This window comes from Heterodontus francisci, chromosome 9, assembly GCF_036365525.1.
Source record: "Heterodontus francisci isolate sHetFra1 chromosome 9, sHetFra1.hap1, whole genome shotgun sequence".
Taxonomy (NCBI): Eukaryota; Metazoa; Chordata; class Chondrichthyes; order Heterodontiformes; family Heterodontidae; genus Heterodontus; species Heterodontus francisci.
The window spans coordinates 7,560,612-7,583,146 of record NC_090379.1 but is presented as its reverse complement, the minus strand read 5'-3'; the positions used below and the strand labels follow the sequence as shown (position 1 = coordinate 7,583,146).

The 22,535-nt window shown below is 50.7% G+C and overlaps 1 protein-coding gene across 3 annotated transcripts in view; it reads right to left on the bottom strand.

The window, feature by feature from the left end:
* Positions 1–22,535, bottom strand: part of nudt14 (nudix (nucleoside diphosphate linked moiety X)-type motif 14) — a 246,890-nt gene that overhangs the window by 92,721 nt on the left and 131,634 nt on the right. For all 3 annotated transcript variants that reach the window (XM_068038506.1, XM_068038503.1, XM_068038505.1), the window contains exons 3-4: positions 14,407–14,471; positions 10,086–10,332 (exon numbers count right to left, since the gene is read on the bottom strand). In XM_068038506.1, coding sequence (XP_067894607.1) covers positions 10,086–10,332; positions 14,407–14,471 — 312 coding nt within the window. The remainder of the gene's footprint in view (positions 1–10,085; positions 10,333–14,406; positions 14,472–22,535) is intronic.

Here is a 22,535-nt window from a genome sequence, read left to right as displayed (position 1 = left end):
AGCTCAGAAGGGCATGAGGAGAGATAGGACAGAAAATAGACAAAGATGCGAATTCAGTGCTGGGGGCAGGGGGAGCCTTAAGGGAGTTTGCCCCAGTGGGCTAGGGGAAAGGAGGAATGTGGCAGATGCAGCTGAACAGATGGTCTTAATCGCATTGACAAACAGATCTATGAGCTCCCCGAATTTGTTGTTGACCACAGGTGTCATTTGTGGCACAGCAGGTAGCACTTTTTGCTGAATAAGGAGGCCATGGGTTCCAATCCCACTCTAGAGACTTGAGTATATTCCAGGCTGACACTCCCAGTGCAGTAATAAGCAAGTGCTCTACTGTCAGAAGTTCCGTCTCTCAGATAAGATATTAAATTGAGGCCCTATCTACCCAATAGGTGGTGTGTACAAGAACCCACGGTCACTATTCAAAGAGGAGTGGGGAGTTCTCCCTGGTGTCCTGACCAATATTTATCCCTCAACCAACACCCAAAACATATTAGCTGGTCATTATCATATGTCTGTTTGTGGGATCTTGCTGTGCACAAATTAGTTGCCACATTTCCAACTTTACAACAGCGACTACACTTGAAAAAGTGCTTCTTTGGTTATAAAACAACTTGAGGCGTCCTGCAGTCATGAAAGATGCCATATGATTGCAAGTTTCTTCTTTTTCCATTCAAAGGATTTTCTTTAAATTCATTCACAGGATGTGGGCATCGCTCGCAAGACCAGCATTTACTACCCATCCCTAAAAATTGAGGGTCAAAACTAACCCCAAATTCCGTCAGTGTTGAACACATGTGTTTGCAGCAAATGGACTGCGAGCAGGAACCCTGGCTAGTTTTTCTCAGCCTTTGTGTACAGGATCCATTGGGAGGGTGGGCCCATTCAACACAATGTCACTGTGCTCTTTTTTACTGGGCAAACAGGATGTCGCATCCAAAATATAGTTCAGGCTAATTTGATAACCGTTTTATAAACTTAGGTCGAGTCATTTTGCACTGAGACTGATAACGTGGTTTGTTAGCCAGGGTTTGTGCACTTGCGACAGCCACAGCTCGATAAAAGTGCCGATCACTGCAGTGACCTGCTGTGTTCTACCTCTCCCTCCATGTCAATCTTCACTGAAGGCAGCTTGTGAAGCTTCCAACCCACCTGTCCAGTATAACCATGGTGGACTCATTTGGAGGCCCAACTTGTAGGCTCACCATCAGTGCCAGAGGGTGGGTCCGCAACCAAGATTCTGTTGCACCAAAGGCAAGCACTATACAGGACAGTGGACTGCCTATGGTGATCCTGGTGCATTGGTGCTGTTTTTACAGTGTAGGCTAATGAACTAGGACTGGGGTTGTGCACCATACCAGGGCGGCACAGTGGCGCAGTGGTTAGCACCGCAGCCTCACAGCTCCAGCGACCCGGGTTCAATTCTGGGTACTGCCTGTGTGGAGTTTGCAAGTTTTCCCTGTGTCTGCGTGGGTTTACTCCGGGTGCTCCGGTTTCTTCCCACAAGCCAAAGACTTGCAGGTTGATAGGTAAATTGGCCATTAGCAATTGCCCCTAGTATAGGTAGGTGGTCGGGAAATATAGGGACAGGTGGGGATGTGGTAGGAATATGGGATTAGTGTAGGATTAGTATAAATGGGTGGTTGATGGTCGGCATAGACTCGGTGGGCCGAAGGGCCTGTTACAGTGCTGTATCTCTAAACTAAACTACATGATTTGGCTATTTTACCTTGATGATATTTGTGGGATCTTGCTGCATGCCGGTTAGCTACTACATTTTCCTACATTGACTACATTTAGAAAGTACTTCATTGGCTGTAAAGCACTCTGGGACATCCTGAGGTTGGGGGACATGCTGTATATATGCAGCCCTTTCTTCCTTCTTTCCTTTCTTTGAAACTGAACTTCACACACCAAAACTCAGGGTAGGCTGCATGTTTGTTGATTAAGGGACATCCATCTATAGACCTGTTCAAATAAGAAAAGATATCAACAGGAATTAAATTAGAGGTCCATGTTGATTTTCGAGAAACCTAGATGAAGAACCAAGGCTTATTGTGCTAAAAAGCATAGTGGAGATAATGAAATCAGGGAGTTCTGGTCAGATGATGGTCAGGCATAGAGTACAAAAGCAGGGAAGTTATGCTCAACCTTTATAAAGCTCTGGTTAGGCCCCAACGAGAGTACTGGGTCCAGTTCTGATCACCACACTTTAAGAAGGATGTGAGAGTCCTTGAGAAGATGCAGAGGAGATTTACCAGAATGGTTCCAGGGATGGGGGATTTTAGTTACAAGGTTGGTTGGAAACGCTGGGGTTTTGGAGCAAAGGAGATTGAGGGGAGATTTAATAGAGGTGTACAATATTATGACAGGCTTACATAAGGACATGGACAAAAGAACTGAATTCAAGAGGTGAGGTGAGAGTGACTGCCCTTGACATCAAGGCAGCATTTGACCAAGTGTGACATCAAGGAGCCTGAGCAAAATTGAAGTCAATGGGAAATTAGGGGGGAAACTATACATCGGTTGGAGTAATACCTAGCACAAAGGAAGATGGTGATAGTTGTTGCAGGACTATCATCTCAGCCCCAGGACATCAACACAGGAGTGTTGGGTAGTGGGTAGTGCCCTAGGCCCAACCATCTTCAGCTGCTTCATCAATGACCTTCCCTCCAATATAAGGTCAGAAGTAGGGATGTTCATTGATGACTATACAATGTTCAGCACTATTCGTGACTCCTCAGATACTGAAGAAGTGTGTGTCCATATGCAGCAACACCTGGGCAACAGTCAGGCTTGGACTGATAAGTAGCAAGTAACATTTGCACCACCTAAGTGCCAGACAAAGACCATCTCAAACAAGAGAGAATCTAACCACCTCCCCTTGACATTCAATGGTATTACCATTGCTGAATCCCCACCATCAACATCCTAGCAGTTGCCAGTGACCAGAAACTTAACTGGACCATCCGTATAAATACTGTGGCTATAAGAGGTGGTCAGAAGCTGGGGATCCTCACCTCTTGACTCCCCAAAGCCTGTCCATCATCTATAAAGCACAAGTCAGGAGTGTGATGGAATACTCTCCACTTGCCTGGATGAGTGCAGCCCCAACAACACTTAAGAAGCTCGGCACCATTCAGTACAAAGCAGCCCGCTTGATTGGCACCCCATCCACCTCCTTCAATATTCATTCCCTTCACCATCGGCGCACAGTGGCAGCAGTGTGTACCGTCTACAAGATGCACTGCAGCAACTTGCCACGCCTCCTTTGACAGCACCTTCTAAACCTGCGACCTCTACCACCTAGAAGGACAAGGGCAGCAGACGCACGGGAACACCACCATCGGCATGTTCCTCTCCAAACCACATACCATCCTGACTTGGAGTTATATCGCTGTTTCTTTACTGTCGCTGGGCCAAAAACCCGGAACTCTCTTTCTAACAGCACTGTGGGTGTACCAACACCAGATGGATTGCAGTGGTTCAAGAAGGCAGCTCACCACCACCTTCTTAAAGGGCAATTAAGGAAGGGCAACGAATGCTGGTGATAAATTCATAGAGAGATAAGGCACCGAAACAGGCCCTTCGGCCCAACGAGTCTGCGCCAACCATCAACCGCCCATTTATACTAATCCTACATTAATCCCATTTTCCCTCTCACATCCCCACCTTCCCTCAATTCTCCTACTACCTACCTACACTCGGGGCAATTTTTTTTACAATGGACAATTTACCTATCGACCTGCAAGTCTTTGGCATGTGGGAGGAAACCGGAGCACCCAGAAGAAACCCACGCGGTCACAGGGAGAACTTGCAAACTCCACACAGGCAGTACCCAGAACCGAACCCGGGTCGCTGGAGCGGTGAGGCTGCGGTGCTAACCACTGCGCCACCACTGGTTTTGCCAGTGATGCTCACATCCCATGAACGAATTTAAGAAAAGGTAGACAAGGTAAAACCGTTCCCATTAACTGATGGTACAAGGACTAGGGAATACAGTTTGAAGGTTTTGGGCAAGAGATGCAGGGGAAATGTGAGGAAAGACTTTTTTTACACAGTGAGTGGTAATGACCTGGAGCTCACTGCCCACAAGGATGGTGGAAGCAGAAACAATCAATGATTTTAAAAGGAAATTGGATGGACACTTGAAGAAAATACACTTGCTTTGTTTTGTGAAGGAAATGTCAGATCTTAAGTTCATACTGAGACAGTTAACAGAATTCACAGGTTGCATGGCTTCATGTGCTCCTCCTAGACGGGATGAGGTGATGGCAGAGATAAGGGGGGGGTGGCAGAGATCGGGGGGGGGGGGGGCAGAGATCAGGGGGGGTGGCAGAGATCAGGGGAGGGTGGCAGAGATCAGGGGAGGGTGGCAGAGATCAGGGGAGGGTGGCAGAGATCAGGGGAGGGTGGGATGGCGGCGATAAGGGGGGATGGCGGCGATAGGGAATAAGATGAGTTAGGGACTCAACTATCGATCAGCATTTCAACAGCCCAAGGAAGGAGAGAGAACAGGAGCCTTTGGCTCAACGATATTTCCCACTGCTGATACAAGTCAACTGTCTTTAAATATTTTGCTCACATCTCATTATATCGCTGAGGTGTCTGCATTGTTCCATTATATTATCATTAACTGATGGACTCTTAGGAACAGGGTAAAGCCATCAGATCTACCTACATTCTTTGTTCAAAGATCAATGTTCAACCACTTCTTTCCTCAGAAATGCATTCCATTGTCTCTTTGTCTTATTTAAACCATCTGCTTCAATGTCTTTTCTCAGTCACATATTCCAGGATTCATTCAGTTATCCTTTAAATGAAAAGGTTCAAACCCTGCTTATTCCCATGTGTCAGTTTTGGGCGCACTTGCAAGCGCTCTTGTGTTTGGGTCAGAAAGTTGTGGGTTTAAGCCCCATTTCAGGATTTCAGTGCCAGACTGAAAATTGGGTGCAGTACAGAGCGTTGCACTGTTGGATGTACCGACCTATAGAACAGGTATTAAGTTGAGGTCTGATGTCTGTTTCGATACTTCAGATAGGTGTTACGGAACTTATTGGTCTAACAAAGGCAATGTGCAAAAAGACCATTTTCTTTTGACAAGTAAGCAAATGTAACTGCATTTCAGTCTCAACACATGGCTTCGTTGGTGCAGAAAGGGAAAAGCTGGAATTCATTCGTAATTAGAAGGTATTTTCAGGACAAAGTAACCTCGCTGGGAGAGACGGCCTCCATTTGAATTACATGGGTGCACATAAGGTTGACAGGAAACACTAAAGCACTTTTCAAGAAGCATTTAAACAAGCCGAACTTAGGAACAATATCATCAAATCCAAACCACTGTTTTAGGTACCCAAAGTACAACTATCAAACTGAGGCTCCACAAATATCCCCATCCTCAACGAGGGAGGAGCCCAGCGCATCAGTGCAAAAGACAAGGCTAAAGCATTTGCAACCATCTTCAGCCGAGTGGATGATCCATCTCTGCCTCCACCCAAGGTCCCCTGCATCACAGATGCCAGTCTTCAGCCAATCTGATTCACTCCACGTGATATCAAGAAAAGGCCAAAGGCACTGGATACTGCAAAGGCAATGGGCGCTTGCAACATTCTGGCAATAGTACTGACGCTCTGGTTTGGGTTCCGCCAAGGCTACTCAGCTCCTGACCTCATTACAGCCTTGGTCCAAACATGGACAAAAGAGTAGAACTCCAGAGGTGAGGTGAGAGTGACTGCCCTTGACATCAAGGCAGCATTTAACAGTGTATGGCATCAAGGAGCCCTAGCAAAACTGGAGTCAATAGGAATCGAGGGAAAACTCTGCTAGTTGGAGTTATACTGAGCACAAAGGAAAATGGTTGTGGTTGTTGCAGATCAATCATCTCAGTCCCAGGACATCACTGCAGGAGCTCGTCAGGGCAGTGTCCTAGGCCCAACCATCTTCAGCTGCATCATCAATGATGTGCCCTCCGTCATAAGGTCAGAAGTGTGGATGTTTGCTGATGATTGCACAATGTTCAGCACCATTCGCAACTCCTCAGATACTGAAACAGCCCATGTCCACATGCAGCAAGACATGGACAACATCCAGGCTTGGGCTGATAAGTGGCAAGTAACATTCGTGCCACACATGTGCCAGGCAATGACCGTCTCAAACAAGAAAGAATCCAACCATCTCATTTTGTCATTTGGTAAAATGACATCCAATGGCATTACCATCACAGAATTAAAATCTATTAAGATCCTGGGGTCACCACTGACCAGAAACTGTACTGGACCAGCCACATAAATGCTGTGGTTACAAGAGGAGGTCAGAGGCTGGGAATTCTGCGATGAGTAATCCACCTCCTGTCTCTCCAGTGTCTGCACACCATCTACAAGGCACAAGTCAGGAGTGTGATGGAATACTCTCCACTTGCCTGGATGGGTGCAGCTCCAACAACACTCAAGAAGCTCGACACCATCCAGGACAAAGCAGCCCACTTGATTGGCACCCCATCCACCTCCTCAAACATTCACTCCCTTCACCACCAATGCACAGTGGCAGCAGTGTGTACTGTCTACAAGATGCACTGCAGCAAGTCACTAAGCCTCCTTCGACAGCACCTTCTAAACCTGCGACCTCTACCACCTAGAAGGACAAGGACAAGGACAGCAGATGCATGGGAACACCACCACCTGCAAGTTCCCCTCCAAGTCACACACCATCCTGACTTGGAACTATATCGTCGTTCCTTCACTGTTGCTGGGTCAAAATCCTGGAACTCCCTTCCTAACAGCACTGTTGGTGTACCTACACCCCAAGGACTGCAGCGGTTCAAGACGGCAGCTCAACACCACCTTCTCAAAGGGATAGGCAATAAATGCTGGCCATGCCAGCGACGCCCACATCCCATAAACAAATAAAAAAAAGTCAAGCAGTGGACTGAGAAAGAACAAAATCCTTTAAAAAAAGTTAGTGCCTGCAAAAAATGACCAGGAAAGCTGCCGATTATTGTAAATTCCTAAATGACCCACCAACGTCCTTCAGTAGGGAATCTGTCATTTAGACCCACATGACTCCAAGTCCTACACTAAGTGGTTCATTATTAAGGCCCACTGAAGTGACATAGCAAGTTATTCAGTTGTAAAAAGAAATACCACCTTCTATGGTTAGCCAATAAAGGCGGGAGTGCCAGCAATGCCCACAGCCTGACATTGGTATTATATGCAGTGGCACCTTGAAGTAATTTCTCTCAGAGTTTAAATAAATGAAGTGATTCTTTTTTTGAAGCTAAGGTTCAAAGGCAAGAATGAAATAAATTGCAGGACGGTTAAAAATGTGTCAATCTCATACATTGAAAGAGCGCTAGGAGTTCTCAAAGAAGCAGGTGGATATGTATTGTCTCTCCTTTAACTCATCTCCCTCTTTCAGAATCCTGAATTCTGTCCCTCTGCCCTGCACCCTCACTCTTTTAAAATCATATCTCAGCTCATCTTCTCCCCTCAGTGCTGCCTTATATGCAATCTTTAAATTAGAGCCAGGCAGTTCAGGAGAGAGGCCAGGAAACACTTCTTCACCTAATGGGTAGTGGAAATATGGAACTCTCGCCCAAAAGCTTATCAAGGTTGAGGGATCATTAAAAATTTCAAAACTGAAATTGAGATATTTTTGTTAAGCAAGGGTCTTAAAGGTTACAGAACCAAGACAGATAAATGGAGTTAAGGTATAGATCAGTCATGATCTCATTAAATGTGGGAACAGGGTTGAGAAGCTGAATGGCCTCCTCCTGTTCATATCTTCCGACAATAGATTTTGGGCTCTTCATCCAGGATTTTTATTGAGAAATCAAAAGCCGTACATAATGTGTTTTCACAGTAGGTTTAGATTCTTTTTGGCTGTCCAATCAGGGCGAGAAGTCCTTGGTGAATCCTCTCAATCCTAGCCATGATGCACTGAGCTGCATTATAGCTTCCCCATGTCAGAATATATTAGAATTCACCCAATTTAGATCCAAGTGCAAGAACACTTGGGAAGTAATAGGCAATAGATTACTGTGATCCCTGGAGGAATTATTTAAAGGTCAGGTGTAGACACCTTATACCAAGGAGAGGCCGTTTTTACAGGACCACTTACATTTGTTCTCTGGTTAAGGTTGAATGCTCTGAATGCTTAGCCAGCAACAGCTGTCTGCCCTTCACCTACACACTAACAAAAAACCCATGCTAAACAATAAACAGTCCCCTAGCAACCAGGCCTCCACCAATGGGCAGGAAACCCACACTAACCAATTAAAACAGACCCTACAGTCACAACCATGGCAACAAGGACAGAGCCAGTAGCTTGTTTTCAGTCAGTGCCATGCCTGCCAGATGTCACCTTGCTGTCACTCATTTCACTCTTAGCTTCAAAAAAATCATTGTATCTATTGAAATTCTTGTAGAAAACACTTCAGGGAGCCACTGTATATGACATCTATCATTCATATGTTTTTCCAACAGGGCGCACAAGTTCTGTAAATATTTATGACTGTGTCCCGAGTGTCCTCCATATCCATGATATTTCTCCATACCGTGGGCACGCTCCAAGGCCTGCGTTTAACCCCCAGTATGTAATGTGCTTGTCTAATAAGTGAGTATTTGTTCCCTTAGTCCCTCAGCCATGTTTCTCAATTGGCAATGGACCACCCTAAGTGAACCTGAGTTCAAAATCATCCACATGCCATCCCTGGTCTGTGCTGAGCTTGCTGGTCGCAGCATTTTGCTGGGGGTTGTGGTGAAATAAATTGGAATTAGCATCCCTGCAGCAGAGAGGGGAAAAAGTCAGCTCAGCTTTCTGTTCCTGACCACTATCCAATGCTCACTGCTAGACAGTGGATGTGTGGGAGTGTCAGGTGAGTGCAGCATGTGATAGCTCCCAGATAGAGCAGTTTTTCAATTGGCTGGTACGTGAAGAATGATCATCCGCGGGAGGTAACAAGAGGGCAGCAGATTCCTGGGGAATCTCAGTACCGCAGTGAGACCCAGCACCTTCAGGAGAGAGGTGGCAACTGCAGAGACAGAGGAGAAAGGGAAGGCAGTGCTGACAGTTTATGAGCAGCCACAGTTAGCTATCTCAGATTAGGAAAGCAGATAGACCTCCTTATCTACACTGCTGTTTGTTTTTCTCTGCAAGGTTTTCTGCACAGATGGCATTGTAAGGAATTAAAAAGCTAAAAGAATAGGTGAAACATAATTATTACGAAAGTAAGCTGAGACAATGACCATTATGTGGTACAAAAGGACAGGTGCATCCTTTGCCAGGTTCATTTAGGAGACTTAAAAGATCTCTGGAACTGTGCAGAGATATTGATATAACTGACTGAGTTCACAATTTCCGTTATCTCCATATCTCTGCCAAGAGGATGGGTGGTGCAGCACAGGTTAGATACGGAGTAAAGTTCCCTCTACACTGTCCCATCAAACACTCCCAGGGCTGGTACAGCACGGGGTTAGATGCAGAGTAAAGCTCCCTCTACACTGTCCCCAATCATGTACTCCCAGGGCAGGTACAGCACAGGGTTAGATACAGAATAAAGCTCCATCTACACTGTCCCATCAAACATTCCCAGGACAGGTACAGCATGTGGTTAGATACAGAGTAAAGCTCCCTCTACACTGTCCCCATCAAGTACTCTCAGGGCAGGTACAGCAAGAAAATGAGAAATAAAATAATCAAGCATGAGTTGTCAAAACTGAAGGAAGCCAGCAAGAAAGCATAAATGTCCACCGTTCAAGCAAATGATTAAACTTTATACCAAAAACTTAAACTGAAAAAAAAACAGGGTTAGATAGAGTAAAGCTCCCTCTATAGTGACCTGTCAAACATTCCCAGAGCCGGTACAGCACGGGTTAGATACAGAGTAAAGCTCCTGTGAAATATCCTGTCCTGTGAAATGCTCCCAGGTTAGGATTCACTCAGTTGTCCTCTTGTGCAGAGGTTCCTTTCCCTTTCCTCCACCCTGCTTGATGTCAGTGATAGTGAGGAAACAGAAACTGAAAGTCTCTGCACAAGTGATCATATAAGTTCCACAACCTAGAGACAATGACTATCCCCATTTTGAATGCACTCACCTGTACGACGTAATCTTCTGCAGGTTTTCCACTGACACATTGTAGCCACATTCCTCCAGAATCTCTTCCTGGGCTATTTCCTGCAGTGAAAGGCCTGGCTTGTCGACAATTCCAGCACAAAGCTCGTACGTCACGCCAGCAGAAGCAGGTAAGAGCTCAGCTGCCATACGTGACTGAGGGGAACAGTCTGCAGTTGTTATGTCTGCTGGTAGAATTCCTCGTCTCACACACTCACACATGTAGACAGCTGCAAATAAAGGACTGCAACACTCAGCAACACTTTACCACAGAATAGCACTGAAGGAAGCCAGTCAGCCCGTCATACCTGTGCTGGCTCTGAGAAAGAGCTATCCAATTATCCCCACCACCACCCACCGCACCCTCCCCCCACCCCCCCCCGCCTTCCACAGCCCTGCAAATTATCCCTTTTCAAGTATTTATCCAATTCCCTTTTGAAAGTTACTCTTGAATCTGCTTCCACCACCCTTTCAGGCACAGCGTTCCAGTTTATAACAACTGGCTGTGTTCACCTCATCTCTTCCTGCTTCTTTTACCAATTATCTTAAATCTGTGTCCTCTGGTTACTGACTCTCTTGCCAGTGAAAATAGTTCCACCCTTTGTATTCTATCAAAACTCCACAAAATTTTGAACACCTCTATTAACTCTCTCCTTAATCTTGTCTGCTCTAAGAAGAAGAATCCCAGCTTCTCTCCCGTAACTGATGTCTCTCATCCCTCGTACCATTCAAGACAGTTGTTAAACTTTATCGCGCCTGTCATAAAATCTACACATATTGAATGCGGACAACTCACAGTGAAAGGAGGAAATATTTGTACTTAATTGAAATCTTCAAAATGTGAGGACACAGCATATTGTCTATACCCTTTCCCTTAACTCTTTCCCCTTTAATTCTTCACTTCCCATTCCACCATTGAGCCATTTCCCTTGTGTAACTAAGGAGGACTGTGAGTGGGACCCACTCCCAGGGATGACCTGTGCCACTTTTGAGCAGGCCCCTATTAAAAGACCCAGAATGTCGTTCTGTCTGGGAATTTTCTTCACTCTGACCTGGAGGGCAGCCACCTCACTACAGCAGCAAAACTGAGGCCAGATGGGTGTATCAATCTAAGCTGCGCCTTTTCATCCTGTGGCCTCTGGTTGAATGGCTGTTTGCGTTTTCAGATGACGGAGCAGATGGAGGGCAGAAGCACAGGAGATCACGTTAGCCTTGCCTCTTTCGTCTCCGAGTCAGAAGGTTGTGGGTTCAAGTCTCACCCCAGAGACTTGAGCACAAAATTTAGGCCAACACTCCCAGTGCAATACTGAGGGACTGCTCCACTGCCAGAGGTGCCATCTTTCGGATGAGACATTAAACAAGACTCTGCCTGCCCCATCAGCATGGACACAAAAGACTCCATGGTACTATTCGAAGGAGAGCAGCAGAGTTCTCAGAAGTCTGACATTTATGTTGGCCAACAGCACTAAAAACAGATTCTTTGATCATTTCTCAATCCTGTTTGTTGACTGCTATGTTTTCGTACTTTACAACAATTTAAGACTACACTTTAAAAATACTTCATTGACTGTAAAACACTTTGGAATGTCCTGAAGTTGCAAATGGTGCTGTAGTAATGCAAGTCTTTCTTTCTTTCTGAAGACCATAAGGTATGGCTTGGGATGTAGGGCTGCAAGAGGATGTATGGAATAAGCTGGGGGGGCTGGGTTGGGGCTCGGCCATGGAGGGGTTTGTAAAGCAGAACAAGGCTCTTAACCAGATATCGAAGCCAGTCTCGGACTCAGAACTACACCAGGTGATGCTTATTTCAATTAAGTGATGGAGGGGGGCTCAGAAACCCGGCATTATTCCTGCAGACTCCCGCGCATACTGTCAGTGGAATCACAATAGGTTCTAACTGGTTCGAAATAGAAAATAACAGACTGACTCCAGCCTCCGCATGCTATTAGATCAATCCAGAGATTAGCCACACGCCAGTGCAGGCTACAGCAATGCTTCAGTGATCAAAGGCAATTTACTCAGTGTATGTTTAACTAAACTAGTTTACACATAATAGTGAGGCATAGGCTAACCCAAAATAAAAAAGGGTTTGGTTGGAAATGAAATCAGGCACTTGAACGCTTTTCAATTAAATGCTTTGCCAAGAAAAGCTTTTCAGATAGCAGGATAAAGAATGACACACAGGGGCAGGAGAAGCAAGAACTGCACAGTATTGATGAATGTAAAAATATACAAATAGTGCACGCTGTGTTCCTTCTCTCCGAGGAGCAGCCAGCATCAGACCGGTCCTGGCACGTTCACAACAACAAATGTTATTCTTTCATAAGGCAATCTAGACAGAACAAGGCCATTCGCTCCGGCAAGACCATTCTATCCAGAGTCCTATCACAGACTCTGTCAGATCGCCACTACCTGCTGATCCGCTGACTGAGAACACCACAAAAAAATTAGGCCGTGCGACTGATCTCTCTCTCTCTCAACTCCACCCTTCTCAAAAGATAGCGAGCCAGCTCCGCTAAAGGTGCAAACATACATATGCCTGTTTCACAAGGTCCACTGTCTTGCGGGGAAAAATGCTTTTATATTAGTGTCCTCTAGTCTTCATTGTACTGTCCAAGTTTACCTTCTTGACTTTAACTTATTGCAATCTTTTGTTATTTTAAAGACCCATATCATGTTATCTCAGGCTTATTAACATAGAATGATACAGCACAGAATGAGGCCATTCTGCCTATCATGCCTGTGTCTGCTCATTGAAAGACCTATCCAATGAGTCCCAATCCACATCTCTCTTTCCCCATAGCCCATTAAGTTTCTTCCCTTCAAGTATTTACCCAATTCCCCTTTGGAAGTTACTACTGAATTTGCTTCCACTGCCCTTTTAGGCAGTGCTTTCCAGATCATCATAGCTCACTGAGTAAAACAGTTTCTCCTTATTTACTCTGTTGAAACATCTCTCCATTTTGAACATCTCTATTAAACCGCTTTTTAACCTTCTATGCTGTTCTTCAGAGACACCATATCAAAGCTAGCTTTAAATGTGGTACAATCTATTGAATCCTATCTAGTTGTTACGCAGAATTTACAGCACAGAAACAGGCCATTCGGCCTAATTGGTCGATACCGGTGCTTATATCCACAAAAATCTCACTGTTGTAATGTCGGACATGCAGCAGCCAATTCTAGCTCAACCAACAGGAATGTGATAATGACCAAATTATCTGTTTTAGTGATGTTGGTTCAGCGATAAGTATTTCCCAGTACATTGCGGAGAACTCCCCTGCTCTTCTACAAAATTGTGTTCTGGGATCTTTTACATTAAATCAAGAGGGCAGTCTGGGTTTAGGTTTAACCTCTCGTCTGAAAGACGGTGCCTCTGACATCGTAGCGCTCTCTCCACATTGCACTGGACTGTCAACCTTGAATATGTTCAGAGGCAAGAGTGCTACCACGGAGGCAATGTTGACATATTTACCCACGAAATAAAGATCTTGCATTTATACCGTGCTCCATCATATCCTCAAGACCTGCCAAAGCGCTTTACACAATGAATAAGTGTCATTTTGTAGAAAAATAAAACAGGCAATTTGTGCACATCAAGGTCCCAACAAAAAAATCAAATGAGATCAATAACCAGTCAGTCTGTTGGTCAGCAGAGCAGCAGGACAGCATACTCTTCCTGGCATGTCTTTGTTAGGATCGTTTATGTCCACTTGAAATAGCACAACAGGCAGGCAGAGCCTCAGTTTAATGTCTTTTGGAAAAGTGCAGTACTCCTATAATAGTGCATCAAGCCCTGGAGAGAGACTTGAACCAATAACCTTCGGACCAGTGACAAGTGGGTTAGTCACCGAGCCAAGCTGCCATCCACAAGTCAAAGAGGAGCTCCTAGCTTAGTTTTCTGGCTCCCCCTTCTACCCTGACACCTGCTGGGGTATCATTCTATAGGTGCTGGTAACCCTCTGGTAATTTGCCCAAAAAGTCATTATTAATGTGGGCAGTAAGTGTGTTGGTACAATATCTGACATTGGTAGGAATCACAGTCAGAGGCCGCACATCAACAGCTCAAGCAAATGTCCTAACTTATGTGGGTGCTGTTCTGACCCACAGGTGATAGCTCATCCCACAGAACCACTGGGGTACATCTCTCGAGTATAAACTCAAGCTAAATGCATGTCCCAAAGTCTGCTGGTCTTGCCTCAACACATGGGACACCTCCATAACCACCCCACTGATTCCTGTTTGGAATCCAAAATTTTATCACATCACTCCAAGCAGTAATATACACTTTCAGCAGAGGTTACCTGGGCGGAACTGCTTGACCAGGATAAAGGATTCCCGGGTGGAATTGAAGATCAGGATTGAGACACTGAGATAGAAAAGGAGAAAAAAAAGTATTCATTACACGGTCCCTCCAGTAAATGGCATGATTTTGAAAAGTGTCAATGAGCAGAGAGAGATCTTGGTGTCCATATTCACAAATCCTTAAAGGTGGCAGAACAAGTTGATGAAGTGGAGGAAAAAGCTTGTGGGTTACTTGGGTTTATAAATAGTGGAACAGAATATAAAAGTAAGGAGATCATGGTAAAACTTTATAAATCACTGGTTAGGCCTCAAAGCACTTGACAACCATGAACTTCTTTTGAATTCTTGTCACTGTTGTAATATAGGAAACATGGCAGCCAATTTGCATACAACAATTCCCACAGTAAAACATTCCAAGGTGCTTCACAGAGATGTAATCAGATAAATACTGACACCAAATCAAAGAAGAAGACATTAGAACGGTGACTAAAGGCTTGGTCAAAGAGAAGGATATTAAGGAGGGTTAAAAGAGGAGAGTGAGAGAGAGGTGGAGAGGTTTAGGGAGGGAATTCCAGAGCTTAGCACCCAGGCAGCTGAAGGCACAGCCGCAAAAGGTGGAGGGAAAGAAGTAGAGGATGGACAAGGAGCTTGAACTGGAGGAGCACAGAGATCTCTCAGGGTTGGAGAGCTCAAGGAGGTTACAAAGATAACAAGGACCAAAGCCACAGAGGACGAAGATGAGAATTTAAAAATTGTTAGAATTGGTACTGAACTTGGAGGCAAAGCTAATAATCATAGAATCATGGAAACACTTCTTAATATTCTTCTCATTGACCGAAGGGAGAGAGGGAAGGGGAGCCGAAGGGAGAGAGGGAAGGGGAGCCGAAGGGAGAGGGGGAAGGGGAGCCGAAGGGAGAGGGGGAAGGGGAGCCGAAGGGAGAGAGGGAAGGGGAGCCGAAGGGAGAGAGGGAAGGGGAGCCGAAGGGAGAGAGGGAAGGGGAGCCGAAGGGAGAGAGGGAAGGGGAGCCGAAGGGAGGGAAGGGGAGCCGAAGGGAGAGAGAAGGGGGGCCGAAGGGAGAGAGAGAGAGAAGGGGGGCCGAAGGGAGAGAGAGAGAGAAGGGGGGCCGAAGGGAGAGAGAGAGAGAAGGGGGGCCGAAGGAGAGAGAGAGAGAGAAGGGGGGCCGAAGGGAGAGAGAGAGAGAGAGAGAGAGAGAAGGGGGGCCGAAGGGAGAGAGAGAGAGAGAGAGAGAGAGAGAGAGAAGGGGGGCCGAAGGGAGAGATAGAGAGAGAGAGAGAGAGAAGGGGGCCGAAGGGAGAGATAGAGAGAGAGAGAGAGAGAAGGGGGGCCGAAGGGAGAGATAGAGAGAGAGAGAGAGAAAAGGGGAGGGCGAAGGAGAGAGAGAAGGGGAGGGCGAAGGAGAGAGAGAAGGGGAGGGCGAAGGAGAGAGAGAAGGGGAGGGCGAAGGAGAGAGAGAAGGGGAGGGCGAAGGAGAGAGAGAAGGGGAGGGCGAAGGAGAGAGAGAAGGGGAGGGCGAAGGAGAGAGAGAAGGGGAGGGCGAAGGAGAGAGAGAAGGGGAGGGCCGAAGGAGAGAGAGAAGGGGAGGGCGAAGGAGAGAGAGAAGGGGAGGGCGAAGGAGAGAGAGAAGGGGAGGGCGAAGGAGAGAGAGAAGGGGAGGGCGAAGGAGAGAGAGAAGGGGAGGGCGAAGGAGACAGAGAAGGGGAGGGCGAAGGAGAGAGAGAAGGGGAGGGCGAAGGAGAGAGAGAAGGGGAGGGCGAAGGGGAGAGAGAGAAGGGGAGGGCGAAGGAGACAGAGAAGGGGAGGGCGAAGGAGACAGAGAAGGGGGGCGCGAAGGAAGAGAAGGGGGCGCGAAGGAAGAGAAGGGGGCGCGAAGGAAGAGAAGGGGGCGCGAAGGAAGAGAAGGGGGCGCGAAGGAAGAGAAGGGGGCGCGAAGGAAGAGAAGGGGCGCGAAGCAAGAGAAGGGGGCGCGAAGCAAGAGAAGGGGGCGCGAAGCAAGAGAAGGGGGCGCGAAGCAAGAGAAGGGGGCGCGAAGGAAGAGAAGGGGGCGCGAAGGAAGAGAAGGGGGCGCGAAGGAAGAGAAGGGGGCGCGAAGGAAGAGAAGGGGGCGCGAAGGAAGAGAAGGGGGCGCGAAGGAAGAGAAGGGGGCGCGAAGGAAGAGAAGGGGGCGCGAAGGAAGAGAAGGGGGCGCGAAGGAAGAGAAGGGGGCGCGAAGGAAGAGAAGGGGGCGCGAAGGAGAGAGAGAGAGGGGCGCGAAGGAGAGAGAGAGAGGGGCGCGAAGGAGAGAGAGAGAGGGGCGCGAAGGAGAGAAAGGGGGGGCAAAGGGGGAGAGAGAAGTGAGGAAGGGAGAGCGAAGGGGGGGAAGGGAGAGCGAAGGGGGGGGAAGGGAGAGCGAAGGGGGGGAGAAGGGGAGAGCGAAGGGGGGGGAAGGGAGAGCGAAGGGGGGGGAAGGGAGAGCGAAGGGGGGGGAAGGGAGAGCGAAGGGGGGAAGGGAGAGCGTAGGGGGGGGAAGGGAGAGCGAAGGGGGGGAAGGGAGAGCGAAGGGGGGGGAAGGGAGAGCGAAGGGGGGGGAAGGGAGAGCGAAGGGGGGGGAAGGGAGAGCGAAGGGGGGGAAGGGAGAGCGAAGGGGGGGGAAGGGAGAGCGAAGGGGGGGAAGGGAGAGCGAAGGGGGGGGAAGGGAGAGCGAAGGGGGGGGAAGGGAGAGCGAAGGGGGGGGAAGGGAGAGCGAAGGGGGGGGAAGGGAGAGCGAAGGGGGGGGAAGGAGAGAGCGAAGGGGGGGGAAGGGAGAGCGAAGGGGGGGGAAGGGAGAGCGAAGGGGGGGGGAAGGGAGAGCGAAGGGGGGGGGGAAGGGAGAGCGAAGGGGGGGAAGGGAGAGCGAAGGGGGGGAAGGGAGAGCGAAGGGGGGGAAGGGAGAGCGAAGGGGGGGAAGGGAGAGAGCGAAGGGGGGAAGGGAGAGCGAAGGGGGGGAAGGGAGAGCGAAGGGGGGGAAGGGAGAGCGAAGGGGGGGAAGGGAGAGCGAAGGGGGGGGAAGGGAGAGCGAAGGGGGGGAAGGGAGAGCGAAGGGGGGGAAGGGAGAGCGAAGGGGGGGAAGGGAGAGCGAAGGGGGGGAAGGGAGAGCGAAGGGGGAGAAGGGAGAGCGAAGGGGGGAAGGGAGAGCGAAGGGGGAAGGAGCGAAGGGGGAGGGAGAGCGAAGGGGGGAAGGGAGAGCGAAGGGGGGGAAGGGAGAGCGAAGGGGGGGAAGGGAGAGCGAAGGGGGGGAAGGGAGAGCGAAGGGGGGGAAGGGAGAGCGAAGGGGGGAAGGGAGAGCGAAGGGGGGGAAGGGAGAGCGAAGGGGGGAAGGGAGAGCGAAGGGGGGGAAGGGAGAGCGAAGGGGGGGAAGGGAGAGCGAAGGGGGGGAAGGGAGAGCGAAGGGGGGGAAGGGAGAGCGAAGGGGGGGAAGGGAGAGCGAAGGGGGGGAAGGGAGAGCGAAGGGGGGAAGGGAGAGCGAAGGGGGGGAAGGGAGAGCGAAGGGGGGGAAGGGAGAGCGAAGGGGGGGAAGGGAGAGCGAAGGGGGGGAAGGGAGAGCGAAGGGGGGGAAGGGAGAGCGAAGGGGGGGAAGGGAGAGCGAAGGGGGGGAAGGGAGAGCGAAGGGGGGGAAGGCGAGGGGGGAAGGGAGAGCGAAGGGGGGGAAGGGAGAGCGAAGGGGGGGAAGGGAGAGCGAAGGGGGGAAGGGAGAGCGAAGGGGGAAGGGAGAGCGAAGGGGGGAAGGGAGAGAAAAGGGGGAAGGGAGAGAGTGGGGGAGGGAAGAGAGTGGGGGAGGGGAGAGAGTGGGGGGAGGGGAGAGAGTGGGGGGAGGGGGGAGAGAGTAGGGGGGGGGGAGAGAGTAGGGGGGGGGAGAGAGTAGGGGGGGGGAGAGAGTAGGGGGGGGGGAGAGTAGGGGGGGGGGGAGAGAGTAGGGGGGGGGAGAAAGTAGGGGGGGAGAGAGTAGGGGGGGGAGGAGAGAGTAGGGGGGGGAGGGAGAGAGTAGGGGGGGAGGGAGAGAGTAGGGGGGGGAGGGAGAGAGTAGGGGGGGGGAGGGAGAGAGTAGGGGGGGAGGGAGAGAGTAGGGGGGGGAGGGAGAGAGTAGGGGGGGGAGGGAGAGAGTAGGGGGGGGAGGGAGAGAGTAGGGGGGGGAGGGAGTAGGGGGGGAGGGAGAGAGTAGAGGGGGGAGGGAGAGAGTAGGGGGGGGAGGGAGAGAGTAGGGGGGGGAGGGAGAGAGTAGGGGGGGGAGGGAGAGAGTAGGGGGGGGAGGGAGAGAGTAGGGGGGGAGGGAGAGAGTAGGGGGGGGAGGGAGAGAGTAGGGGGGGAGGGAGAGAGTAGGGGGGGAGGGAGAGAGTAGGGGGGGGAGGGAGAGAGTAGGGGGGGGAGGGAGAGAGGATGGGGGGAGGGAGAGAGGAGGGAGAGAGGAGGGGGGAGGGAGAGGAGGGGGGAGGGAGAGGAGGGGGGGAGGGAGAGAAAGGGGGGAGGGAGAGAAAGGGGGGAGGGAGAGAAAGGGGGGAGGAGAGAGAAAGGGGGGAGGGAGAGAAAGGGGGGAGGGAGAGAAAGGGGGGAGTGAGAGAAAGGGGGGAGTGAGAGAAAGGGGGGAGTGAGAGAAAGGGGGGAGGGAGAGAAAGGGGGGAGGGAGAGAAAGGGGGAGGGAGAGAAAGGGGGGAGGGAGAGAAAGGGGGGAGGGAGAGAAAGGGGGGAGCAGAGAAAGGGGGGAGTGAGAGAAAGGGGGGGAGTGAGAGAAAGGGGGGAGTGAGAGAAGGGGGGAGTGAGAGAAAGGGGGGAGTGAGAGAAAGGGGGGAGTGAGAGAAAGGGGGAGTGAGAGAAAGGGGGGAGTGAGAGAAAGGGGGGAGTGAGAGAAGGGGGAGGGAGAGAAAGGGGGGAGGGAGAGAAAGGGGGGGAGGGAGAGAAAGGGGGGAGGGAGAGAAAGGGGGGAGGGAGAGAAAGGGGGGGAGGGAGAGAAAGGGGGGGAGGGAGAGAAAGGGGGGAGGGAGAGAGAAGTGGGGAGGGAGAGAGAAGTGGGGAGGGAGAGAGAAGTGGGGAGGGAGAGAGAAGTGGGGAGGGAGAGAGAAGTGGGGAGGGAGAGAGAAGGGTGGAGGGAGAGAGAAGGGTGGAGGGAGAGAGAAGGGTGGAGGGAGAGAGAGAGGGGGAAAGGGCGAAAGGGGGGGAAAGGGCGAAAGGGGGGGAGAGAGAGAGAAGGGGGGGAAAGGGAGAGAGAAGGGGGGGAAAGGGAGAGAGAATGGGGAAAGGGAGAGAGAAGGGGGAAAGGGAGAGAGAAGGGGGGAAAGGGAGAGAGAAGGGGGGAAAGGGAGAGAGAAGGGGGGAAAGGGCGAAAGGGGGGGAGAGAGAGAGAAGGGGGGGAAAGGGAGAGAGAATGGGGAAAGGGAGAGAGAAGGGGGGGAAAGGGAGAGAGAAGGGGGGGAAAGGGAGAGAGAAGGGGGGGGAAAGGGAGAGAGAAGGGGGGGAAAGGGAGAGAGAAGGGGGGGAAAGGGAGAGAGAAGGGGGGGAAAGGGAGAGAGAAGGGGGGGAAAGGGAGAGAGAAGGGGGGGAAAGGGAGAGAGAAGGGGGGAAAGGGAGAGAGAAGGGGGGGAAAGGGAGAGAGAAGGGGGGGAAAGGGAGAGAGAAGGGGGGAAAGGGAGAGAGAAGGGGGGGAAAGGGAGAGAGAAGGGGGGGAAAGGGAGAGAGAAGGGGGGAAAGGGAGAGAGAAGGGGGGAAAGGGAGAGAGAAGGGGGAAAGGGAGAGAGAAGGGGGGAAGGGAGAGAGAAGGGGGGAAAGGAGAGAGAAGGGGGGAAAGGGAGAGAGAAGGGGGGAAAGGGAGAGAGAAGGGGGGAAATTGAGAGAGAAGGGGGAAAGGGAGAGAGAAGGGGGGAAGGGAGAGAGAAGGGGGAAAGGGAGAGAGAAGGGGGAAAGGGAGAGAGAAGGGGGAAAGGGAGAGAGAAGGGGGGAAAGGGAGAGAGAAGGGGGAAAGGGAGAGAGAAGGGGGAAGGGAGAGAGAAGGGGGGAAGGGAGAGAGAAGGGGGGAAGGGAGAGAGAAGGGGGGAAAGGGAGAGAGAAGGGGGGAAAGGGAGAGAGAAGGGGGGAAAGGGAGAGAGAAGGGGGGAAAGGGAGAGAGAAGGGGGAAAGGGAGAGAGAAGGGGGGAAAGGGAGAGAGAAGGGGGGAAAGGGAGAGAGAAGGGGGGAAATTGGAGAGAGAAGGGGGGAAAGGGAGAGAGAAGGGGGGAAGGGAGAGAGAAGGGGGGAAGGGAGAGAGAAGGGGGAAAGGGACGAGAGAAGGGGGAAAGGGAGAGAGAAGGGGGAAGGGAGAGAGAAGGGGGGAAAGGGAGAGAGAAGGGGGAAAGGGAGAGAGAAGGGGGGAAAGGGAGAGAGAAGGGGGGAAGGGAGAGAGAAGGGGGGAAGGGAGGAGAGAAGGGGGGAAGGGAGAGAGAAGGGGGGAAGGGAGAGAGAAGGGGGGAAAGGGAGAGAGAAGGGGGGGAAAGGGAGAGAGAAGGGGGGAAAGGGAGAGAGAAGGGGGGAAAGGGAGAGAGAAGGGGGGAAAGGGAGAGAGAAGGGGGAAAGGGAGAGAGAAGGGGGGAAAGGGAGAGAGAAGGGGGGAAAGGGAGAGAGAAGGGGGGAAGGGACAGAGAAGGGGGGAAGGGACAGAGAAGGGGGGAAGGGACAGAGAAGGGGGGAAGGGAGAGAGAAGGTGGGAAGGGAGAGAGAAGGGGGGAAAGGGAGAGAGAAGGGGGGAAAGGGAGAGAGAAGGGGGGAAAGGGAGAGAGAAGGGGGGAAAGGGAGAGAGAAGGGGGGAAAGGGAGAGAGAAGGGGGGAAAGGGAGAGAGAAGGGGGGAAAGGGAGAGAGAAGGGGGAAAGGGAGAGAGAAGGGGGGAAAGGGAGAGAGAAGGGGGGAAAGGGAGAGAGAAGGGGGGAAAGGGAGAGAGAAGGGGGGAAAGGGAGAGAGAAGGGGGGAAAGGGAGAGAGAAGGGGGGAAAGGGAGAGAGAAGGGGGGAAAGGGAGAGAGAAGGGGGGGAAAGGGAGAGAGAAGGGGGGAAAGGGAGAGAGAAGGGGGAAAGGGAGAGAGAAGGGGGGAAAGGGAGAGAAAAGGGGGGAAAGGGAGAGAGAAGGGGGGAAAGGGAGAGAGAAGGGGGGAAAGGGAGAGAGAAGGGGGAAAGGGAGAGAGAAGGGGAAAGGGAGAGAGAAGGGGAAAGGGAGAGAGAAGGGGGGAAAGGGAGAGAGAAGGGGGGAAAGGGAGAGAGAAGGGGGGAAGGGACAGAGAAGGGGGGAAGGGACAGAGAAGGGGGGGAAGGGACAGAGAAGGGGGGAAGGGACAGAGAAGGGGGGAAGGGACAGAGAAGGGGGGAAGGGACAGAGAAGGGGGGGAAGTGAGATAAGGGGAAAGTGAAAGAGAAAGGGGAACGGAGAGAAAAGAGAGGAAGGGAAAGGAGAGAGGTTAAGGGTTGGCATGGGGTGTGTGTTGTGGGACAGATGGAGGGAGGGCGTCATGGGAGGGGAGGGATGGGATGGAGGGGGAGGGATGGGATGGAGGGGGAGGGTGTAAGAGCGTGAGGAGGAATGGAGAGTGAGAGGCAATGCAGAAATTATAAGGTTTATTTTGCTGGTTTAATTGAAATAAATTACTGTTGAAGAATTAATATAAATTATTCCACTGAAGCCATCGAGCTGCGAGACTGGAATCTGGTCTACTTTCAAACAGCATGACCAGCCGCAAAGCGAGAATCACCAGTTTGCAAATTGCTGACGGGCCGACACTAAAAAGGTGCAGTTTGCTGCATAGCCGCATGTGTCTTTATTTGGACAGTGGGAGTACAATCTATATTTAGCTCTAGTCAGTATACCCTCCCATACCTACCAAAGCCATCTCCAAACAGATCCACTGAAAACTGGTTCATGACTGAAAACGTGATTTAACTTTTGCAAATGCTAGGTTTCCGTTGCATATGGGAAGAATCCATCATGTTGTGCAGCTCATTGATACCGTACTATCTGGTGTATGAGATGAGCTTTTAACTGCAATTCATGGTACATAGTTAAATTTCCTCTGGTAGGTCACTGATCTCTGCTATACACTAAATTTTGCAATTTTATAGGTAGTTCAGGAACAGAGACCTGGAA